Genomic DNA, 23219 nt, shown 5'->3' on the forward strand with positions numbered 1-23219 from the left:
AATCGCCGACGTATTAGTCTAATACGTCGGTACTTTACGCAGCACCCGAACTTTCCCGAGCGGCTAATGTGTCGGCGAATTCCGAATATGCGGCCGGGACACACCTATCATGCACGTTTCCGATCCGGCTCCGGTCCGATTTTGAACCAGAAGCGGATCGCTGTGGGATCGGAAATGGTAAGTACACACATGTCATACATGCTTTCGACTCCTTCTCGATTTCAGGCTTCGGCTGAATACAATCGCCAGTCTTGATTCAACAATCATCGCATGAAGTCGTGTGCGCAAAATGTTTAATAAGTGTAGTAACAGTGATTTAGCCATGGTGGCACTTTGTTTGGAAGAAGATGAGGAAAATCAGAAAGCTTTTATAGAGAACAGTCAAAAACGCAGATTTCATGTCTTTGTAGTCGGAGTTTCGGTACTGCTTTTTGGTCTGGTCATACAGCACTGGATATTTCCTCACTTTTTCAATTAGTTCCTCCTGTTTTATTGATGACATTTTTTATTATTTTAGTAAAAAACTAAAAATAATACAGCAAAAATAAAAATAAACAAAATAGTTCAAAACGACACTCGTCCCACAGCCGGCATCGACGAATAGACTGACAATCGGAACACGAACGGATGCAGGAACGGAGTCGAGTAGGAGCGGGGATGAATCACGTATCGGAAAAGTGTAAACTACGGAAAGGTTAAAATAGCGTACGATTTCCCTCTATGAATGAATGAGGATCGGAGCCGGATCGGAAACGTGCATGATAGGTGGGTCCCGGCCTTAGTTCGTTTTGATAGGCATAGAGAAAGTCGGGCACCAACATTTAGACTTGAACGATAGCCCTAAACAAACATCATGGGCATAAAATACAAACAACAAGAAAGTTATTTACAGGAAAAAAACTTATTTATACTGTGCTTAGTACGGGAGTATCTGTATAATACATTTAATTTTAACGTTAATATTTTTGTTAAAATAATATTTGCTGACTATAAATCATTAAATGTCGGACTAAAAAACAAAATCGTGTTTTTATGCAACTTCAAATAAATATTGCCTCTGTTCAATATAATAAAAAAAGGCGTCGGGGATTGTTATGGAATGAAAATCGCTGTCATTAACTGGACGCAATTTTTTTTTTCGATCATGCGGTATTGTACACTATTTACTATATGATTATTAAATCAGAATTCAAATATGCTCTAAAATTATTAAATTGTTATTAAGAAGTCTTTAATAAATAGTATATATGAATTGTATATATGATTATTTAATATTATTGGTAAAAAATCAATCCAATTACGCCAGTGCCGTTAATGTTGAAAAACAAATGAAAGAAAAAAAAAACAAAAAAAAAACAAAAAAACACAAAAAAATGTCAAACGGACATAAGCGATTCACAAATGGGGTTCAGGCAAGGGTTAGGTACAAGGGAAGCGATAGTTGCAACACAGGTGCTTGTCCAGAACTGCTACGATCAGAGAATGAATGTGTGCCTGTATTTCATAGACTACGAAAAGGCATTCGATCGCGTGCAACACCACAAATTAATGCAGCTACTCAAAAAGCTTGATATAGACCAAAAAGACATACAATGCATCGAAAACTTGTATTGGAACCAAACAGCACAAATAAAATTGGTCAATACCATGTCCAATCCCATACAAGTTAGAAGGGGGGTGCGACAGGGTTGCGTCACCTCCTATTCAATTTGTACTCAGAGGCTATTTTCCATGAAGCTCTAGAGGACGTGGAAATGGGAGTCAAAGTTAACGGAGTGTGGATTAATAACATCCGCTACGTCGACGATACGGTCTTGATTGCAGATAATATACACGATCTACAACAACTGGTCAACAAGGTAGGAGAACAGAGTAAAGCAATGGGTTTAAACATAAACATCAAGAAAACTAAATTTATGATAATATCCAGAAATCCAGATGTGATTGGACATTGAAAGCAGCTGCCATTAATAAACTAGAGGTTTTGAAATGTGGCTATATTGCAGAATTCTGAAGATACGGTTAACAAATGTGTCAACAAACAGCGCGTCAACAAACAGCGCGAATTGTTTGAATTGATTAAGAAAAAAAATTCGCATACCTGGGGCACATAATGCGAAAAACCCAAATATCAATTCTTGCATCTGTTAATCGAAGGCAAGATCGAAGACCGGAGGGGTATCGGAAGGAAGAAAATGTCTTGGCTGAGGAATGTTAGACAGTGGACAGGCCTACACGATGTACAGTTGTTAATAAACACCGCCAGGAATAGAGAAGCCATGGAAAATGTTATCGCAAACATCCATTAGTGGATTCGCACTAGAAGAACAGGTATTGAAAAACTTTTGAAATATTGACAATTCCAAACCTAACCCAACTAAAGCTAATTATTTATAAACGCAAATGCAAAAATATTGAGCTTCAGCTGCTTGCGAGCTCCCAAATGAATTGAACATCAACTGGCCTTCAAGGCTCCCGAGTTTATAAATCCATGACAGTTTCATGACATAAGTATACACAACTTTGTTTGGTGATTTGGTAGATTTTAAGAGTATTTCAAAATTAACATTTTTTGAAGAAAGCATTTGTAATAATTAGTTAGCAACAAATTTGTTTTTTTTTAATTATAGAAGAAATAAGTGTTAAAAATTGACATAAGATCGGATTAACCATCTTAAAACAAATTCATATTTACAAATTCTAACACATAAGATTACTTACTATTGTCTATGGCAAAGGTACAAAAATATACCTTATATTTGCATAATAAATCTCATAAACATGTCCAGTCAAAAGTTAACTTTATACACATTGTATATTACCTGATTTAGGCGACTTAATTTTAGTTCAAACGACTTCTATCGAACAAGACATAACAATAAAAAAAGCTTTTTCTCGAACGTTGCTTTCCAAAAGAATCCAAATTAAATGAACAGTCCTGCTCGCTTTGTACATAATGCCTAAAACATTATGTTTACTGCTGTCTGTAGTAAACTAGGTAAACTGATGTTTAAACTCTATTCCACCTTTGGCTAAATCACATTCCTTATTGCAGATTTGTAGTAAATGCACTAATGCCATTATTGGCCATTTCATCCATTATTTCAGTTACGTAGGTAGCGACATCTACTTTTTCGTCTTGAGCTCGTAGAATAAATGGATCTTGGAGCAATTTGTTATATTTGGGACGTTGGTTTTCTTGCTTTATTAAACTGAAAGAAAATGTATACTTAGTTAAAATTCTCCACCTAGGGACAGGAGACTCAAACTCACAGTCTTGCATAAAAAAATATTTTAAGTTTATACTATTTAAATAAGAGAGGCAATAGTAAAAAAAATAAAATAAAAAAAGTCGCTGAACGTTTAAAAATGTATATCACAGATACAGTCCGCATCATATGGACCTTTTTTTATTTATTGTTATTAGTATATTAAATTTTGCCTGTTGTCGCTGGGTAGGGTTTCCATAAAGGCTTTTGGAAATTCCGGACAAATAAACTCTGAAATTGAAACTATAAATTTATTTATGAACTTTTATAGGACGCAAATAATAGCACCGGAAGCAAAAAAATATAAAACAAAAAAAGCATTCACTTTCCAGGACTGCTCCAAAAGCGAAAAATTTGAGCGCCAAAGTATAAAAGGTCCGGCAATAGTGCGTCGGGCATCTGTAGCTCCTAGAATAAAAAACTTAGGAATTTTGTTTAAGTGCAAACCTAAAGTATGTACCAGGATGTATTTCAGGAAAATATTTTAACTTCTATAAGGTGGTACAAAAAAGTGTGAGTGGATCTGGATGATTTTTTTAACTGAAACACCCTGTATATTATTGCATTTTTGGCTTTCTTTCAGATCACTTTACATAATCCTAAAGTAAAAGTCCTTGTAAAAGAAGTATACGGCCCAACCAAGAAATTAGAAACCGGTGGAAAGAGCATTACAGCCATATCCTTAACCAGGAAAACAACCCCAATATAGAAGCACTGAACACAATACCTCAGTATAACAGCCTCGATGTATTAGATACCCCAATAACAGAACAGGAAATAATGACATCCATAAAACAGCTTAAAAACAACAAATCAGCTGGCTGTAACGCGATCCCGGCGGAGATCTATAAGTGTGCAAGTGAAGAACTTATTGGTCACCTTAAGGCTCTCTTCGATGTCATATGGGAAAGCGGAGAGGTACCTCAGGACTTTTGCAATGCGAATATAGTGAATATATTTAAGAACAAAGGAAGTGCATCAGACTGCGAAAATTACCGGGGAATTTCACTGTTGGCTATCGGAAGAAAAATTCTTGCAAAAATTATGTCAAACCGCCTGCACCCACATATAGAAAAAATCCTTCCAGAATCGCAAATGGGTTTTCGCACCAACCGTGGTACCGTCGATTCCATATTTTCCATCCGCCAACTACAGGAAAAAGTAAAAGAGCAGCAGTCTAAACTTTATGTTGCATTCATCGATCTAACAAAAGCCTTCGACTCTGTGAACAGAGATGCACTTTGGGCAATTATGAAAAAGTTCGGAGTACCCAACAAATTTCTTACAGTGTGTAAAAGCCTCCATAACAACAACCAGTCAAGAGTGTCACATCATGGATCACTGAGCGATCCCTTCCTAACAAATACAGGAGTTAGGCAGAGATTTGTCTTAGCGCCTCTCCTATTCAACATATTCATGGCAGCGCTTTATATAATACTATAATGGAGATAGTAGACAGCAAACTGCAGGAGAGAGGACTGGGCATTATATACAGATATGACGGCGGTCTGTTCAACATAAAAAGACTCAGGGCAAAAACATGTACAAAATTCATCACAGAACTTCAATACGCTGATGACTGCGCTCTAGTTGCAAACACGTTACAACAATTACAAGAAATGTTGAACACATATACCTGGGCATACGAGGCTTTCGGCCTAAAGCTAAACATTGACAAAACCAAAATCATGTGCACTCCCCCGGAAGATCATAACAATGCTATAAAAATCGAAGAACTATTGGAATATGTGGCGGCATTTAATTACCTCGGCAGTTTGATTTCGGAAAAGGCGAATATCGACTCTGAAATTCAGCACAGGATTAGCAGCGCCTCAAGAGCATTCTGGAAATTAAAAGACAGGGTTTTGTACAATCATGACTTCAGTACAAAAACGAAACTTGCAGTGTACCGAGCAATTATAATCCCCACCATGTTATATGGGAGCAAAACCTGGATGCCGTACCGCCGACACATGAACGCATTAAACAAGTTGCAACAGAGACACCTTAGACAACTCTTAAGAATCCGGTGGTTCCATCATGTCTCAAACGTATCGGTCCTTGAAAAAGCTAATTGCGAGAGTATTGAAGTCATGGTTACAAAATCCCGCTTAAGATGGGCTGGTCACATAATGCAGAATGCAAGAAAACCGCATACCAAAATCTCTGCTTTACGGTGAGCTTGTAAATGGAAAGAGGAGGCCGGGTGGACAACTCTAGAGGTACAAGGACATTTTCCACGAAAACTTAAAGGGAATTAACATGCAGAATCATTGGGATGAAGCAGTTCACAATAGAACTCAATGAAGAAGAATTGTAAACTCAGTTAACAGTGACAACCAAAAAATAAAGAGGCAACAAAGCAATGAGATTTTTGAATGTTCGGAGTGCGGTAGGCAAATAACATCACATATCGGGCTGTTCAGTCACAGAAAAGCTCATGAAAGAAAACGCCTTGCGTGACCATCTTTTGATGCGTGTCGAATACTCGTCAGCGAGTAATGGCAGTATGTATATATGTATGTACATACATAATCCTAAGATATGAGTTAATATATTTCGATAGTTTCAGAGATATTAAAAAATAAATAAAAATATATATTTTTCAACCCTTCTCTGAAATCAAAATTATATTAGGTATTTACTTTAGATGGTCTGTTTTCAACCCTTCTCTTAAATCAAAATTATATTAGGTATTTACTTCAGATGGTCTGTTCTTACTTTACTATGAATATGGTAATCGTAAATCATACAGGATGTTCAATATTCTACGCCAAACTTTCTAAAATATAAAATATTTTTTTTTTGTTTTTTTTTAATGCAACACCCTAACTAAATACCCTGTATATTATATTTGTATTAGAGGGACAGTTACAAAATTAACATTTTTTATATTGTTGCGAGCCGGTGTGGACTCGACCTAACCTCACAATATGGCCCGCCCTCGGATGACCTTAACATCGCATAGACACCGCAATGATTCATTCGTTCGAGAAGAATCGAGACCCACTAGAATGGACTAGTACATACGAGAACATTCGAAAACCTTCTCTATGCGCCTAACGATCTATGGACTATTCTAGATTTCTTTTGCTGTAGGTATAAAAGCCGGCGGCAGTGGCCTAGAGAGGGCAGTTATAAATATACCAGTGCAGTTGACGCGCAAAAATTCAAAATAAATTCTTAGTTATAAATCGTTTGTAAATAGTTCTATAAGTCTTTTATCGTTATTATTTTTGTTAATTAGTGTTAAATAAATAGTGTTTAAATAAATTGTGACTTTGTATCCACACGGAACCGACGAAAAACGTAACAATATATTTAAAGTATTCCAAAATTTTTAATAGTAGAACATCTTATATGATTTACGATTTCAATATTTATAGCAAAGTAAGTACAGACCATCTCAAGTAAATACCTAATATACATAGTTTTGATTTCAGAACAGTTCTTGTATTATTAATAATTTTTCCAAGAAAGGCTGAAATATATATTTTTTTATTTATTTATTAATATTTTATTATTAATACTAATAATATACAACAAAGTGTTCCATTTAAAAAAACTATCCACTAACACTCTTTTGAGCCATCATATAGAAGTTAAAATATTTTCCTGAAATACATCCTAGTACAAACTTTAGATTTTTTTTTATTCCAGGAGCTACAGATGCCCGACGCCACTATTGCCGAACCCTGTATAAATGTGCCAATTTTCAGCCATCTAGATGAAACTATTTTTTTCGTCATTTTTAACCAATAGCAGCCGATTCTCGTGATAGAAGCAAAAATAACTGATAGGAACCCGGTTGTCATTCGAATATTTATCTAATACTCATATATTAGTTGAGTCAATGGGGATTTTTGCTTGGAAAAAAGTCCGGAAGTTTTGCAACTTTGCAGGTTTATAGGTTTTGGGGTCCCTAACTAAAATCCATAAAATGCACATTTCCAGACTTGCCGCCGGCGCCGCCATCTTGCCAAGATGGCGTCCAAAATCGGTATTTTGTGAATATCTCGAAAACTATGCGTTTTTCGCGAAAATTTGAGGAGAGCAAAATTAAAGAGAATAAAATTTCCTATAAAAAGGGTTTTATGAAAATGTTTGCTAAAGTCAACCGTTTGGGCACAAAATCCCTGGAAATTTTACAATTTTGCGTAAAATATGATATATTATGTATAGTCGATTTTCCGAAATCAAATGTCGATTAGGGTTCATTAAAACTAGTTTTAGTTTAACTTCTTCAATTTTGTCATAAAACAGTGGCGTATCATTAATTCGCTCATTAATTTATGAATAATTAATTTTAATAATTGAAAATGTGTACTTGTTTCCACACCACCCAAGAGGTAAAGTATGCGGCGCGTTTATTTTAACGTGGTCTCCCCGTTAACCTACTCCACTAGATAAATAAAAAACTTTAACTTATCTGCACAAGCCCGACGGATCTGGCTCATTGATGTTAAAGTCGATCGTGTCTGTTGTGCTGGGCTCATCAGGGTGGTCTCTCAATTCGTCCAACTCTTCATCTTCAGCGGCCAGAGGGATATCTACAGGCAAGTCCAACTCCTCTTCATCGGATTCGTCGAGTGACACTTCAGTGACGTTGTCACAGGATTTCCCATTGCACAAATCATTGAACATTTTAATCCTGCTTTTCTGCATCCGCAGGCTTTACCATAGTTGTTGGTTTTGCATTTACAGGATAAAAATGCCAATAGGGATTTTAGAGCTGGATCTTTCAACATTGTGACTGGAGTAATGCCTGTTTTTGTTTTCTTCCAACCCCATTCTTCGGTATCTTTGGTACAACCAGACCAATGCTGAACCTGGTGGTAAGTTCGCAATGAATGCTGTCGAGCACGACAATTAATTATTCATAAATTAATGAGCGAATTAATGATACGTCACTGTTTCATGACAAAATTGAAGAAACTAAACTAAAACTAGTTTTAGTGAACCCTAATCGACATTTGATTTCGGAAAATCGACTATACATAATATATCATATTTTACGCAAAATTGTAAAATTTCCAGGGATTTTGTGCCTAAACGGTTGACTTTAGAGAAAATTTTCGTATAACCTTTTTTATAGGAAATTTTATTCTCTTTAATTTTTCTCTCCTCAAATTTTCGCGAAAAACGCATAGTTTTCGAGATATTCACAAAATACCTATTTTGGGCGCCATATTGGAAAGATGGCGGCGCCGGCGGCAAATCTGGAAATGTGCATTTTATGGATTTTAGTTAGGGACCCCAAAACCTATAAACCTGCAAAGTTTCAAAACTTCCGGACTTTTTTCCAAGCAGGCCTCTTTTTTTGGTCCCCAATGACTGAACTATATTAAATGTTTTTGAATGAATTAATTCATTCAGTTTTTTTATTTAAAGTTAAATTTTGTTGTAAAAATATTGGCTCGCAAACTATAAATAATTCTTTCATATATCGACGTGATACATGAAATAATTATTTTTATCTTATAGATCTTTAATCCAATTTTAGTTAAACATTTTTTTATAATAGTTTTATTTGATTACCATTTTTATTTGATCAGACAGACCATATAGGAGCAATATCTAACTAAACAATTCTATAAGTAGGTTATGAAAAATACAACTAAATTATTTTTTTCTTAAAAAATATCAACATATTCAATAAATTTAGGTTAAAATATGTATAGGTAAATATTTGACTAACAAACGAACTACCATCAGATATTTTTGCTTCTACCAGGAGAATCGACTGCGCACTATTGCCGGACTCTTCATAACATTAAAAGAGAAATAACCTTTTCAAATAAGGTTTATCGAAATTTGACCAGGAAACCCGTTTTTAGCCATTTATTACTTTAAATGTAAAATTTGGCAGATGCCCGAGGACTACAGAGTAAATTTTCTTATGGTATTTTTAGTCTAAATCAAAGCAGAAACTATCGCCGGGATCAAATTTCACTCAGCTCTATAAATAAAAAAAAGTTACATATATGATGCGGACTATCATGAAAATTAATTGAATAAATGAATTAAATATGCGAGGTAATACTTCAAAAGTCTTTATATTATTATGTTGATCTTAAAACAAAATACCTTACCAAGTATTGACAAAGTTAACAAACTCTGCTGTAAATGTGTTGGCATTGTGATTGACTGTTAAACGTGGTGGATCGCCATTGACCACTTCGTGCAACTGGTCAAAAACACTCGACCAACGTTTATACGGAAAATGACCAGTGGCTACTTCCATAAGAGTGATACCTAACGACCATACGTCGCTCCTAACATCGTAGCCCTTTGCTGTTTGGGGATCGATCCTCTCAGGCTAAAAATATTTTGATCAATAAACTTAATTAACTAAATACTATCAAGTGCTAAGTACGGAGCGATCAAAAATGATTGAAATAGTACCCAAGTATACTCTGTTTTTTTTCTCAGGTAAGATTTCGACAGACGATGATAGAAGAAAAGCAGATGACGTCCCATACCAATCTATTTATTTTACTAAAAAAAGTTTCTAATAATTTTTAAGTTATCTATGGATGGGTTTAAATATAAATCCGTCATGCGTCGTGTCTTGTTGTTTTTAACCAGTTTTATTGGTTTATTTAAAAAATGACAGATTGTATTTCAATTTTATTGGTTTGACGGAACGCTGAACGATAAACGGACGCCGGTGCGTATGAACTCACCTTTAGATTTTTGTCATTTTTGACGCTTGTCAAAGTCTTGCCAAATTATAGGTTATAATTTTGTGTCAACTTTTGTTAAATACCCTGCGTTTTGGAAGATGATGCATTTTGATTCGTATTATTACGTGTGTTTTGTGTCTTTTGAAGTCAAGTGGAGGAAAAATCGAGTGAAAATTAACTGTAGACCCAGAGAACAGTTTATGGTTAATACTCGCTGCCCAGGCAGAAAGTCTTATACACCCCATCGTTAAAGTTTGTATACCATCTCGTCGTAGATAAGTGCATCTCGTATATGGTAGAAGGATCAAACTAAACACATACTAAAAGCTGGAGTAGCTGTAAAATATCGACATCACACGATAGGTAAATAATGGATTTTAGTACTGCAGAAAAATAATGTCAAGAGGTACTGGTTTAAAAAAATTAAGATTAAAGTTAATTAATCAACATTTAAGGTATAAAATTTGGTAGGTGTTATTATTATTAAAATAGTTTGTTTTATTTACCTATGTTGTTTTATTTATTCCTGTGGAATATTACAAATTTGTATTTGTACATAAGTTATATTGATAAATATAATCATAAATGCGGGTAGTTTCATAAAGCTTGAAAGTAAAAAATAGTTCTTTTTTATATTTTTTTGGTATGTAGTGTTTTTTTCTTGTTTGTTTTGTATTAACACATACCGGTTTTATTAAATAAAAGAACTCGATTACATTTTTTCAGTTTTATACGGTTTTTTTCACAATATTTTGAAGTAATCACTTGTCATCTTGTCAATCAAATTTTAAATATTTCCTGCTATGCGTTCCAGTTGTACCAACTTATTTCTTTGTAAAATAAAATAAACTACTTTGAAATTAAAATGACAGACACATCTATCGCTGTCAAGGATCTTCTCGTTGGACAGACTATAGCATTTATAGACACAAAGTCGAAACATAATCATTGCTGAGAAACATTGCAAAATAGTTTCGTCGCATTTTTGATACATATGTTTCGTTAACATAAATCGCTTTTTGTTGCGAAACATTTTACCAAGATATGGTTTTGCTACATAAGCTATAATTTTTCGAAACTTTTAAGAAACAGATGTGGCTCACATTTACAAATTTCGTACCCGTTTTGTGCCTGAAAAGTTTCCATAATTTATTTGATATTCTGCATATACATATAACTACCTATATTCAGCCTAATCTCTAAAAAGTGAAGCCCAAACAGTGAAAGAGAAATATGGAATTCTGCATAAGTCTATTTCACCCGGATATTCATTTAACAGCGCATGCCTTAACTGAAGAAGTTTTCATTGGTCGGTGTTTTTAAAGGGAAGTGGTTGATCGACATTTCACCTAACTTTCAATTTTATTTATATTTTTATTATTTATAACACATAAGGTGCCCGGTGGCGTAGAGGTACAGGCTCTCGTCTACCAATCTGAAGGTAGCGGGTTCGAATCCCACACCCGGCATTGCATCAGCCGACTATTTTTATTAAAATAAAAAATAGTTTGGGTACCTAGGTCGACCCAGCCTTAAATGAGTATTTGGGATTCACAATCCTGAGGTAATTATAGGCGGTTGAAGCGTAGTTCTAGCCACATTACCTTCCTAGTATACCGAACGGCTCTAGTATGGCAAGCTGTACCTTGCTACTCCCAAGGCGTTAAACGCTATATACGGGAGCTATTATTATTATTTATATTATGACATATTATCATGGAGTTGGAAAAATGTCAAAAATAGTTGGAAACAATAAACTAAACAAAATCACTCTTTTACGCGCACAAATAAAAAGTAATCTAAACCGAATTAAAACAACAATCAATCGGAGTTTGGCGCAATCGCAGTTCAATCCGTATCCGGGTGAAATAGACTTATGCAGCATTAATATGGAGCTGAGTTATGTTGTCTTTTTCTTACGGCACGGAAACAGCACACGGGGTTAAATAGGGAACACTGAGTATATTTTAAGTTATATAATGGAAAATAAATTTCTTGCCGTTTTTAGGTATATAATAAAATTATATAAGAGTTTCTTGCCTTGAACTGCTAATATAGAAATTAATTCCACGCTGTGTTCGTCATAATGTGGATCAACCTGCTCTCACTACCGGTTTCTACCGGTATTGTAAGTTATATGTATGTGATATTCTGTCAAATATGAGGACATAACCTTACTTTATTGTTTGGATTTTGTTCTACAGTTTTTGCGTTTAAGCATTCTTCAAGTTTTTATAGTACTATAATTAAAAAAGCAGAAGGAAGGATATATGGTGAGTAAAAATACAGATATTTTTCTTATGCGATTTTATAATTATTTATTATACGCATTACAGAGATGATTTGTTTTAGGAATAAATGTATTAACAGCCACTACTCATACAAAACAGGAGACCGAAGAAAAATATTACGAGCAAATGTTTTTTTTCTCTTTTTTTTCACAATGGTATACATGGTTTTATGTTTTGAATTGTGTTATAATAAGTAAATATATAAATGTTTTAATCATTGGCGTAACTACAAGGGTGCCAGGGGGTGCCCCCCCCCAGATTCTGCTGGGAACCCCCCAGAGAAATCCTGAATTATGACTCTTGGCTACGTAATTATTAATTTTTATTTGCTTGTGATGTAGTAAAAATGACGTTTTCTAATTTTGTTTAGTTAATATTATTTTTACCTTAATATTTTTTTACCTTAATAATTTTACCTTAGTAATATTATTTTGTTGTTCAAAAAATGTGTTAATTTTTATTTTTTTTTTAATTTATAGGTATTTAAATAATCAACGGGAACACGGTTTGATAACCAAGTCTATTCAATTTATTGATAGAGAAATTCATGTAAACGTTTTATTCAAAAAATGTGTTTTTTTAAATTATTTTTCATTTTTAAAAAAACAAAAACCCTAGGCCCTCCCTGGGCTCAACTCCAGGCCCCTCCAGGCACACCCCAGGATAAATTGCTAGTTACGCCAATGGTTTTAATTATTTTGACCAGAAGTTTTGATTGGCGTTGTTGACAGATGAGTAGTTCAAAATTTCTAAACAGATAGCGCTAAATCGAAACATTTTAGAAAGAAGGTTTCCATTTATTGTCGATTCATTTTCGAAACACGAGTTTCTCTCTTTTTAGACACACATATGATGTAATGTAGATGATTTGTCACAACTTTGTCGTAAAACATGAATGTTTCTGTCTTGTCACTGTTTTGTCTGCTTGGTCTGGACCCGGCATAAGATTATCTTTTCAACAATATGTTACAAATTAGCTTTGAATAAGAAGACTAAGGAAGGAGCATAATGCTATCCATGTATTCATGCATGGTGGGCGGAAAAAGGACTCTAGGGTGGGGATCCTTGACAGTTTTGTTTCACGATTCATTTGACACATTTGAATTTGATTTGAAATTTTGTGGATTTGTCAGTCTTTACGGAGCTTATTTTATGTTATTTATTATTTATTCTACTACTGATAGTTGTATAAAGGTAGTAAATCTAGATGGAAATTGTGGCAGAACTTAAATTAACAGTGATACTATTGCGATTTTCGAAAAAGACTCTAAAATAGTTGGTTGTGTAGCGTGCGGTAGATCTCGGCAAAAATCGAGTGAAATAATGGAACAACTTTCGCTAGTAAGTGACTATATAATATACATACGTGTAGTAAACCGATCATTTATGAAATTCACTTATATTAACTAATTATATATTTTTTCTTGCATTTTTGCTTTTATTTACTACTTGTCAAAGATTAGATGTCAAAGAATTTAGATACGTCAATTTGATTTACCTGCTTCAGTAGCGTATCGGATGTTTGTGTTAATAAAAAATTATTATAATTTACCTATTTTTATTAGAATTATATATTTTTGTAACAATTTTAATAACTACCAACATTTATTCACCACGTAAAAACAACATATTATTGAGTCTACCCCACGCCTACCCTACATCATAGTTTTACATTTTTTAAATAAAATTAGAACGGCACTGATAAACCGGAATTTAAGTCGGCCATATTTGAGGCCCATCGCGGTGGACCTAAGATTTTTGATATGCTCCTTCCTTAGTCTTCTTATTCAAAGCAAATTAGTATTATTTTAACCGCGTAGAGAGTGAAACTTCATTAAGCACGATGGGAGTAAAATTTAGCAAATTTACTTCGTTTAATTTAATAATTACTAAAATCAGCAGTTCCAAAAATATATTTAAAAATAAAAGATGAAAATCCAAAATATTCATTATCTATTAACATGGATTTGGACGATAATAGATAAGAACATTAAATTGATTTCTATATTCGATATAAAATTGTTTATTAGGTTTTTAGTTTGCGATGTTTGTGCTAAATAATATTTTCATGTTCATCGTCTTTGATGAATGGACATGAGGATCCAAGTAACTAATCTGAAAATAAGCCAATACCGGGTGCGTCTCAAAAGTGGCTCACCCCTATAACTTTTTTATTTATTCAGATCAAAAAACGAGATTTGGTATGTTAGTATATGACATAAATTAGGACTGATTGACGTATCCAATTGTTTTCGGTCACTTCCTGTTTCACCGGAAATGACTACAACTTTTGATTTTTATATAGCACCCTCGGTATTTTTTTACTCTATTTGATAGAAAATGTCACTCTGAATCGAATGACATATCATATGTCAACTTTTGACATATTCGCTCAAAAACAAATTGCAATTTAAATTTCAATCTAGAGTGCCATGGCTGTGTTAAAAACACCAATTTTTAATCAAGGAGCCTTGGAAAAATAGATTTGATCGTCTGATGTTTTTAGTGTCTTGTCCTGGTCGGCTCAAAGATGCCCAAATCGTATTTTTAATCATATCTCAATTTTTTCAAATGGAACGAGGGTGGCTCGTTAGCATATTTGGAAAAAGTATTTTTTTACGAATGATTTGGTACCACACACTTGGTATTTGGAGTCAAATTTTCGTTATAAACCGCATATTATAATTTCAAATAAACCATATGCGAAAATGTCAAAAGTTGACATATATGATATGTCATTCTATTCAGAGTGTCATTTTCTATCGAATAAAGTAAAAAAATACCGAGAGTGCCTTTTAAAAATCAAAAGTTGTAGTCATTTCCGAAAAAAACCGGAAGTGACCGAAAACAATAGAATATGTCAATCAATCCTAATTTATGTCATATACTAACATACCAAATTTCGTTGTTTTATGTGAAAAAATAAAAAAGTTATAGGTGTTGAGACTTTTGAGACGCACCCGGTATAGCGTTTGTCCTTTGTGTGCTAACGAAAAGATATTTTTTCCCATCATAAAAGAGTATTATATCATTTAAAAACTGTTGGGAAGTTGATAATTTGTCATGGAAAATTATGCCAATGGATATTAATTGTAATAAAAGTAGATCTAAGGGTAAAGTTTATTATAATTAATGACCTGTTCTACTTTTTGAAACACAAAGTTATGTAAAATTAGCTTTCTGGGCTATTGTCCTGACCTTACCCTACTTTTTCCATCTATTTTAATTTCAGTGCATTCTCCTGGGCAGGAAAACAAATTTTGAAGATTTTTAGCAAACTAAAAATCACGAAAGAATAACATAATCAAATCATTTAACTCACCGCCATGTATGGCCGACATCCTGCATCTTTTGTTTTTGCTATTGAGTCTACTAATTGACCAGAAATGCCAAAATCACATAATTTTATATTTCCTAAAAATAATATATATTTTTTACTATTCCAACATATTTTCAAAATAATCATGATTTTTATAAATCATTAATTTAAAGAAGAAAAAAATTATAAGTATTTAAATTTTATACACACCATTTTTATCTAACAGGATATTACTTGGTTTCACATCCCTATGAATAATTTTTAATTCTTCCTTTAAATAATTTAACGCTTTAACAGTAGCTAAAGCAATCTTTCCTAAAATTGGCTCTGGTATCCTCTTATTCAGTCGTTCGTAGATGAATTTATAAAATTTATCCAAAGATGTATCCATTAATTCCATACATATCCAACAGTCACCCTAAAAATCTAGATAAGACATTGTTTTATTTAAAAGTCTAATTTTCCTACCTCTTTAAATAGGGCGCCATAAAATTGTACAATATATTTACATTCGTTGCTTTTCATAACAACGTCTAGATCCATAAGCAGTTGCTTCTGTTCTTTTTCGTCTACAGTGGATCTGATCCTCTTTACTGCTATCACAGTTGCTGTTTTTCTATGGACCATTTTATTTACAGTACCAAAACCACCTCTCCCTAAATAGCACAATACTTCAATATATTCAATACTTAAAATTTTATTAATTATACCGTGCTGGCAACTCTTACTTTTGGGTCGGTATTTACATGTGTGGCAGTAAATCGCATAGGGATCTTATTAGTCGGAGTGAGGGAAATGCGATGGTGTGCTGTTGCGGCGTTGCCACATTTCTCTGGTACGTCTTTCCCTATCAAGTAAAGTAAAATCACGATCGCAAACCGCTTATTTTTAAAAGATCTTTTTTCGAATAGATAACTAGATAAAATCATTAGATACGTTTCTGAGCATCTGAAATGGAATTATAAGGATATCGTTAGGGTGTCCATTTCTTTTATTAGGAGAAAACGTCATTAATCGCGATAATTTAAAAACTTTTTAACACATAACACGCGGTCACTCAAGAACCACTTTAGATATTGACATTATTATGAAGTTCAGATTTTTTTACAATAAAGAAAAATTCGATAGGCTTGTTTTTTTTCCATTCAAAAATTTTAAAAAACCCATCCATTTACTTTTAGGCCCATACAAATACGTTTAAATGTTTAATACGACGGCCTCCCCATAAGAGCAGTGAGAGGATTTACTTCCCAGTATTGAAGGACAGAAAATCGAGTCTGAATGGTTTCAGGACATAAGTTCATTCTTGTTTAGTCAAACCTCCTACAACATAAGGATAGACTTATGTAGGAAATGCATTGAAATTCTATAGCCATCCTTCAATATCGGGACAGGAATTTAAGCGGTACCCTCCGTATATTTTATTTAAACGTATTTGGGCCCGTATTTATAGTCGAGTCTCAAAGTGCGATTCCAGTCACGAAATGCAAAAGACCGACAAAAATAACAGGCTTACCAACGGCTTACGTTAAGGCTTACGTTTCCAACCCGTGTACACGCGCCTAGTAAGCCTGTTATTTTTGTCGGTCTTTTCTGAGACCCAGATTCGAGACGCGACTATAAATACGGGCCTTAGTGCATAGAAACTTTCAGCAATCATGTAACTTTTTTATTTATATAGATTTTCACATACTGTCTGCGAAGAAATTATAGCAGAAATATGAAGTTTTTAAAAAAAAACTACATTCAATTGTTTTTAATGGATTTCGAGATATTGATTTTTGAACTTACTCTATTCTGATTTTTGAGGTTCTAATAGCGTGACCACTGTCGAACACCAACTCAAATCCACTTATTTTTATCAAAAGTGGAAGTGTTTCTAATTTGCACTTAAAAATTTACAAAGCATAAAGAAAATTACGACTCGTTAATAAATAAACAAATCATGAGACGCAATTAAATCGTAAAGCTGAACGCATGATGTACACCCTTCTCTAGAATTTTAGTACTGGTACTGATTGGGTCGACCGCGACGAATCTGCTATATCCCCTTCCACGTTTCTTAGCAATGTGCGCAGTTTCTCGGTTTATTTCATGCATTTGAACGTGTTTACTGTTCTCTCTTTGTTCGGTACATTATAAACACATTGTACTCTTCTTACATACGGAAATCTCGACCCAAGACAAACCTTTGCTAGCCCTTAGTATATTAATTCCATACAAGGTGTCCTACTAAAAATTACATTAATATAGGAAAAAGTACTTTAAGAAAAATCTGAAAATATAAGACTGTCTCTGAGAACTATAGGCTTGTCCATCATATTTTATGTGTATGTTTTTAAACGTTTTTCGATACTACATATTATAATAACTGCTCTCTTAAAATTTCAAAACGAAATCTTTTGGCGTTTTAGAGATGAGACCTTAAAGTTTGTAACGAAGGACGAGGCCACACCCACTCGTCACGTGCCGTCAATCAGTTCGCAGCGGCCAAAGTAGTTTGAATTAATGTAATTTAGCGTTTTATCGTTATTAAAGCTAATTTGTTGGTTTATTTTCACAAAAAGGTATTCGATAGGAGAAGGGTTATATAAAGCTGGTTCGCATAAACTCCCAGGACGGTTAATACGATCCCACTCCAATAAGCCCATTCCGGGTACACTAGAACTAAATGTTTAGTTGGCTATTCCAAATACAATACTCTATACATTATTACATTTATAAAGTGTATATATCATTCTAGGTACATGACTAATAAATGGTACTTAAATACAATTTAATTGTGCAATATGTCGAAAAACTCATAAGATGTCAAACGCATTTCTTGTAACAAATTATTATAAGCGCCTTATGTATTCCTGTTTTTATAAACATGGCGAATCCAAGATTTGGTTTTCGTGTAATCTGCGACTTTTTTTTTGCACCTGCAGAAGAAGATATTAAGATAACACCATATATTTGTAAGAAATTAATTTTCCCCAAAATTAATATCGACCAGAATTACTTCACCAGTTTATTTTTTGTGTGTATTCAGTGTGCACCCACAGAGTTCCGCCTATCGCCTCCTCTTGATGACGTCACACGTGAGCCGCCAAGCCTTCTTTACTTTCAAAGTATAAGTAGTACGAAATACCCTTTAGTATTGCATTAAAATCAGTATTAATAATATTGTCCCAAAGTTTCAGACTTCATGGACTTTTAGCTATATAAATGTAAGTTATTTCAACGAGACCCCATATATAATACATACTGTGCTGGCAACTCTTACTTTTGGATCAGTATTTACATGTGTGGAAGTAAATCGCATAGGGATCTTATTAAGTCGGAGTGAGACAAATGCGATGGTGTGCTGTCGCGGCGTTGTCCCGTTTTGCCGGTACACCTATTTTTTACCCTATCAAGTAAAGTAAAATCACGATCGTACACCGCCTATTTTTAAAAGAATTTTTTTCGAAAAGATAACTAGATAAAACCCTTAGATATGTTTCTGAGCATTTGAAATGGAATTATATGGATATCGTTAGGGTGTCCATTTTTTTATAACGAGAAAACGTCAGTCAGTAATCGCGATACTTTAAAAACTCAACTTTTTTGAACGCATAACACGTAATAACTCGAGAAAGATATTGAAACTTTTTTTTTATTTGAAGTACGAATCTTTTACAAGATGTTTAAATAAGAAAAATTCGATAGCCCAGTTTTTTTCCATTCAAAAATTTTAAAAACCCATCCATTTACTTTTAGTGCATAGCAATTTTCAGCAATCATTTAACTTTTTTATTTATAAAGATTTTCACATACTGGCTGCGAAGAAAATATAGCAGAAATATTAAAAAAGTTTTTGAAAAAAAAATACAATCAATTGTTTCTAATGGATTTCAAGATATTGATTTTTGAATTTATTCTATTCTGATTTTTGAAGTTCTAATAGCGCGACCACTGTCGAACACCAACTCAAATCCACTTATTTTTACCAAAAGTAGAAGTGTTTCTAACTTGCACTTAAAAATTTACAAGCTATAAAGAAAATTACGACTCGTTAATAAACAAATCACGAGACGCAATTAAATCGTAAAGCTGAACGCACGATGTACACCCTTCTCTAGAATTTTAGTATTGAGGTACTGATTGGGTCGACCGGTCGACCGCGACGAATCTGCTATAACCCCTTCCAGGTCTCTTAGCAATGTGCACAGTTTCTCGGTTTATTTCATACGTTTCGCAACGTTTTTACTGTTCTCTCTTTGTTTAGTACATTATAAACACATTGTACTCTTCTTACATACGGAAACCTCGACCCAAGACTAACCTTTTCCAGCACTTAGTATATTAATTCTATACAAGGTGTCCTGCTAAAAATTACATTGATATAGGAAAAAGTACTTTAAGAAAAATCTGAAAATATAAGACAGTCTCTGAGAACTATAGGCTTGTCCATATTTTATGTATGGTTTTAAACGTTTTTGGATACTACATATTACAATAACTGCTCTCTTAAAATTTCAAAAAAAAAATCTTTTGGCGTTTTAGAGATGAGGCCTTAGAGTTTGTAACGAAGGACGAGGCCACACCCACTCGTCACGTGCCTCAATCAGTTCGCAGCGGCCAAAGTAGTTTGAATTAATGTGATTTAGCGTTTTATCGTTATTAAAGCTAATTTGTTGGTTTATTTTCACAAAAAGGTATTCGGTAGGAGAAGGGTTATATAAAGCTGGTTCGCATAAACTCCCAGAACGGTTAATACGATACCACTCCAATAAGCCCATTCCGGGTACACTAGAACTAAATGTTTAGTTGGCTATTCCAAATAAAATACTCTATACATTATTCCATTTCTAAATTGTATATATCATTCTAAGTACATGACTAATAAATTGTACTTAAATACAATTGCGCACATTGCAATTGCAATATGACGAAAAATTCAAAATAAGATGTTAAACGCACTTCTTGTAACAAATTATTATAAGCGCCTTATGTATTCCTGTTTTAATAAACATCGCGAATCCAAGATTTGGGTTTCGTGTAATCTGTTTTTTTTTGGAACTGCAGAAGAAGATATTAAGATAACACCATATTTATGTAAAAAATTAATTTTTCCCAAAATTAATAATGACCAGAATTACTTCCCCAGTTTATTTTTTGTGTGTATGCAGTGTGTACCCACAGAGTTCCGCCCATCGATCGCCTCCTCTTGATGACGTCACACGTGAGCCGCCAAGCCTTCTTCACTTTCAGAATATAAGTAGTACGAAAAATGCTCTAGTGTTGCAATAAAATCAGTATTAATATTGCCCCAAAGTTTCAGACTTCATGGACTTTTAACTATATAAATGTAAGTTATTCTAATACATACCGTGCTGACAACTCTTACTTTTGGGTATTTACATGTGTGGAAGTAAATCGCATAGGGATCTTATTAAGTCGGAGTGAGACAAATGCTATGGTGTGCTGTTGCGGCGTTGTCACATTTCGCCGGTACACCTTTCCCTATCAAGTAAAATCACGATCGTAAACTGCTTATTTAAAAAAAATCGAAAAGATAACTAGATAAAACCCCTAGATGTGTTTCTGAGCATCTGAAATGGAATTATAAGGATATCGTTAGGGTGTCCATTTTTTTATAACGAGAAAACGTCAGTAATCGCGATAATTTAAAAACTCAACTTTTTTGAACGCATAACACGTAATAACTCGAGAAAGATATTAAAACTTTTTTTTTTATTTGAAGTACGAATCTTTTACGAGATGTTTATATAAGAAAAATTCGATAGACCAGTTTTTTTCCGTTCAAAAATTTTAAAAAACCCATCCATTTACTTTTAGTGCATAGCAATTTTCAGCAATCATTTAACTTTTTTATTTATAAAGATTTTCACATACTGCCTTCGAAGAAAATATAGCAGAAATATTAAGGAAGTTTTTGAAAAAAAAAATAAAAACAATTGTTTCTAATGGTTTCGAAATATCGATTTTTGAATTCTGATAGCGCTAATTTTGAGTTCTAATAGCGCCCCCACTGTCGAATACCAACTCAATTCCACTTATTTTTACCAAAAGTGCAAGTGTTTCTAACTTGCACTTAAAAGTTTACAAGCTATAGGGAGAATTAAAACGCCTCGTAAGTATCAACAAATAAAGTATCACGAGACGTAATTAAATCGTGAAGCTGAACACATGATGGACACCCTTCCCTAATTTTAAGCACTGATTGTCTTCCACGTCTCTTAGCAATGTGCACAGTTTCTCGGTTTATTTCATACGTTTAGCAACGTTTTTACTGTTCTCTTTTTGTTCAGTACATTATAAACGCCATTGTACTCTTCATACATACGGAAATCTCGACCCAAAACTAACCTTTGCCAGCCCTTAGTATAATAAATATACATGTTGTACCTATTTCGCCCAAATCTTGCAGGTCATCAGACGTAAAATCGTATGTTGTGCCTCCTATTTGTAATTTACCAGAAGAGTTCATTGAATGTGATATTTTCAATTTTGGTTCTCTGTAAAAAAACACTAAATAGTAAATATCTTAGTACATCTAGATGATTAATAAATAAAAAAGATTGTGTTGATGCTGTTTAATAAAATATATATAGTTTTATTAATTAATATTAGTGTTAATGCCAAATATAAGAAATAATGTGGATACCCAGTGACGTACTTTGAGCTTTTTTTTAATTGCAGATAATTAGGTTAGAATTATTTACCTTTAACAATATTTATATGATGAATTAATTAATTATAAGAAGAACTATAGTCTGTCCAACAAGAGAATATAACAATGAGGAAGATGCATATATTTTATTTTTCGCCAGAAACTGTTCAATTTATTAGAATAAATATGTGTAAATGCAAAAAAAAACTTTTTTCTTGAAAGCAGTACCACAATTTTATAAAACGGGCCATTAAAATACTATGGACAACGCAAACGACGCCTCGCGAATTGAAACGATATTCTATTGGTCTGACGTCACCCGCCGTTCTCGTCGACGCGCTATGGCCAGCAGCAGCCAGACGTGTTCCGTTTATGTACGTATTTAGGTGGCGTACTAAGACATTTTTATTGCTTTTAGCGTTGATTGAAGGAGCATTTTATGCTTTTTTGTGCAGTTATTATTTGTATGTGTTGAGTGTTCTAAGAATTTTTTAAGTAATGGCAGATTCCGGGTTTGTAAAAGCACAATCAGATAACTTGCCAAAAGTCGATGCTTTTATGTTGGCTGCTTTTATAAATACAAATTCCCAATTTATCGGTGCTGAATTACGAGGAAAAAAACAGAGAGGTATGTAACATTTATTCTTTGTAGTACTGAGGCATATTGAAGTATAAGTAGGTACCTATACTGTTACGAACTTTTATATAGTTATAAATATTAATGTTATAAACTTATTTTTCAGATCAGGTAGGGAGACGTATGGAGATAATGCTGTAGGTTATGTAGAAGTGAAAAGAGACAAAAATATTTGTTTAGTACGTGGAAAATTTTTTTTATATATTGACACCCCCTTACCTTTGTTATTTTTAAAGATTGTTTTTTTAAGAAATTATAGGAAATAAATTGTTTATCAGTAATGAAAATATTATACAAGGTGTCCCATAAGCAAACGCCAAAATTAAGTTACTTTTTTAAGTGAAACACCCTATATA

At 33.6% G+C, this 23219-nt stretch overlaps 1 protein-coding gene across 2 annotated transcripts in view; it reads right to left on the minus strand.

Moving 5' to 3' along the window:
* Positions 1-1307: 1307 nt before the first annotated feature.
* Positions 1308-23219, minus strand: part of LOC115881802 (dual specificity mitogen-activated protein kinase kinase 4) — a 40635-nt gene continuing 18723 nt past the window's right edge. The window contains exons 4-10 of one of the 2 annotated variants that reach the window (XM_030899470.1): positions 21962-22071; positions 16034-16221; positions 15776-15983; positions 15569-15660; positions 9362-9588; positions 3027-3212; positions 1308-2960 (exon numbers count right to left, since the gene is read on the minus strand). In XM_030899470.1, coding sequence (XP_030755330.1) covers positions 3047-3212; positions 9362-9588; positions 15569-15660; positions 15776-15983; positions 16034-16221; positions 21962-22071 — 991 coding nt within the window. In that variant the 3' untranslated portion in view covers positions 1308-2960; positions 3027-3046. Of the gene's footprint in view, positions 3213-9361; positions 9589-15568; positions 15661-15775; positions 15984-16033; positions 16222-21961; positions 22072-23219 lie in introns of both variants that reach the window. The other variant, XM_030899471.1, reaches the window with a different exon arrangement.

The sequence above is a fragment of the Sitophilus oryzae genome, unplaced genomic scaffold (assembly GCF_002938485.1).
Source record: "Sitophilus oryzae breed Bouriz unplaced genomic scaffold, Soryzae_2.0 scaffold_1740_pilon_pilon, whole genome shotgun sequence".
In the NCBI taxonomy this organism is placed as follows: Eukaryota; Metazoa; Arthropoda; class Insecta; order Coleoptera; family Curculionidae; genus Sitophilus; species Sitophilus oryzae.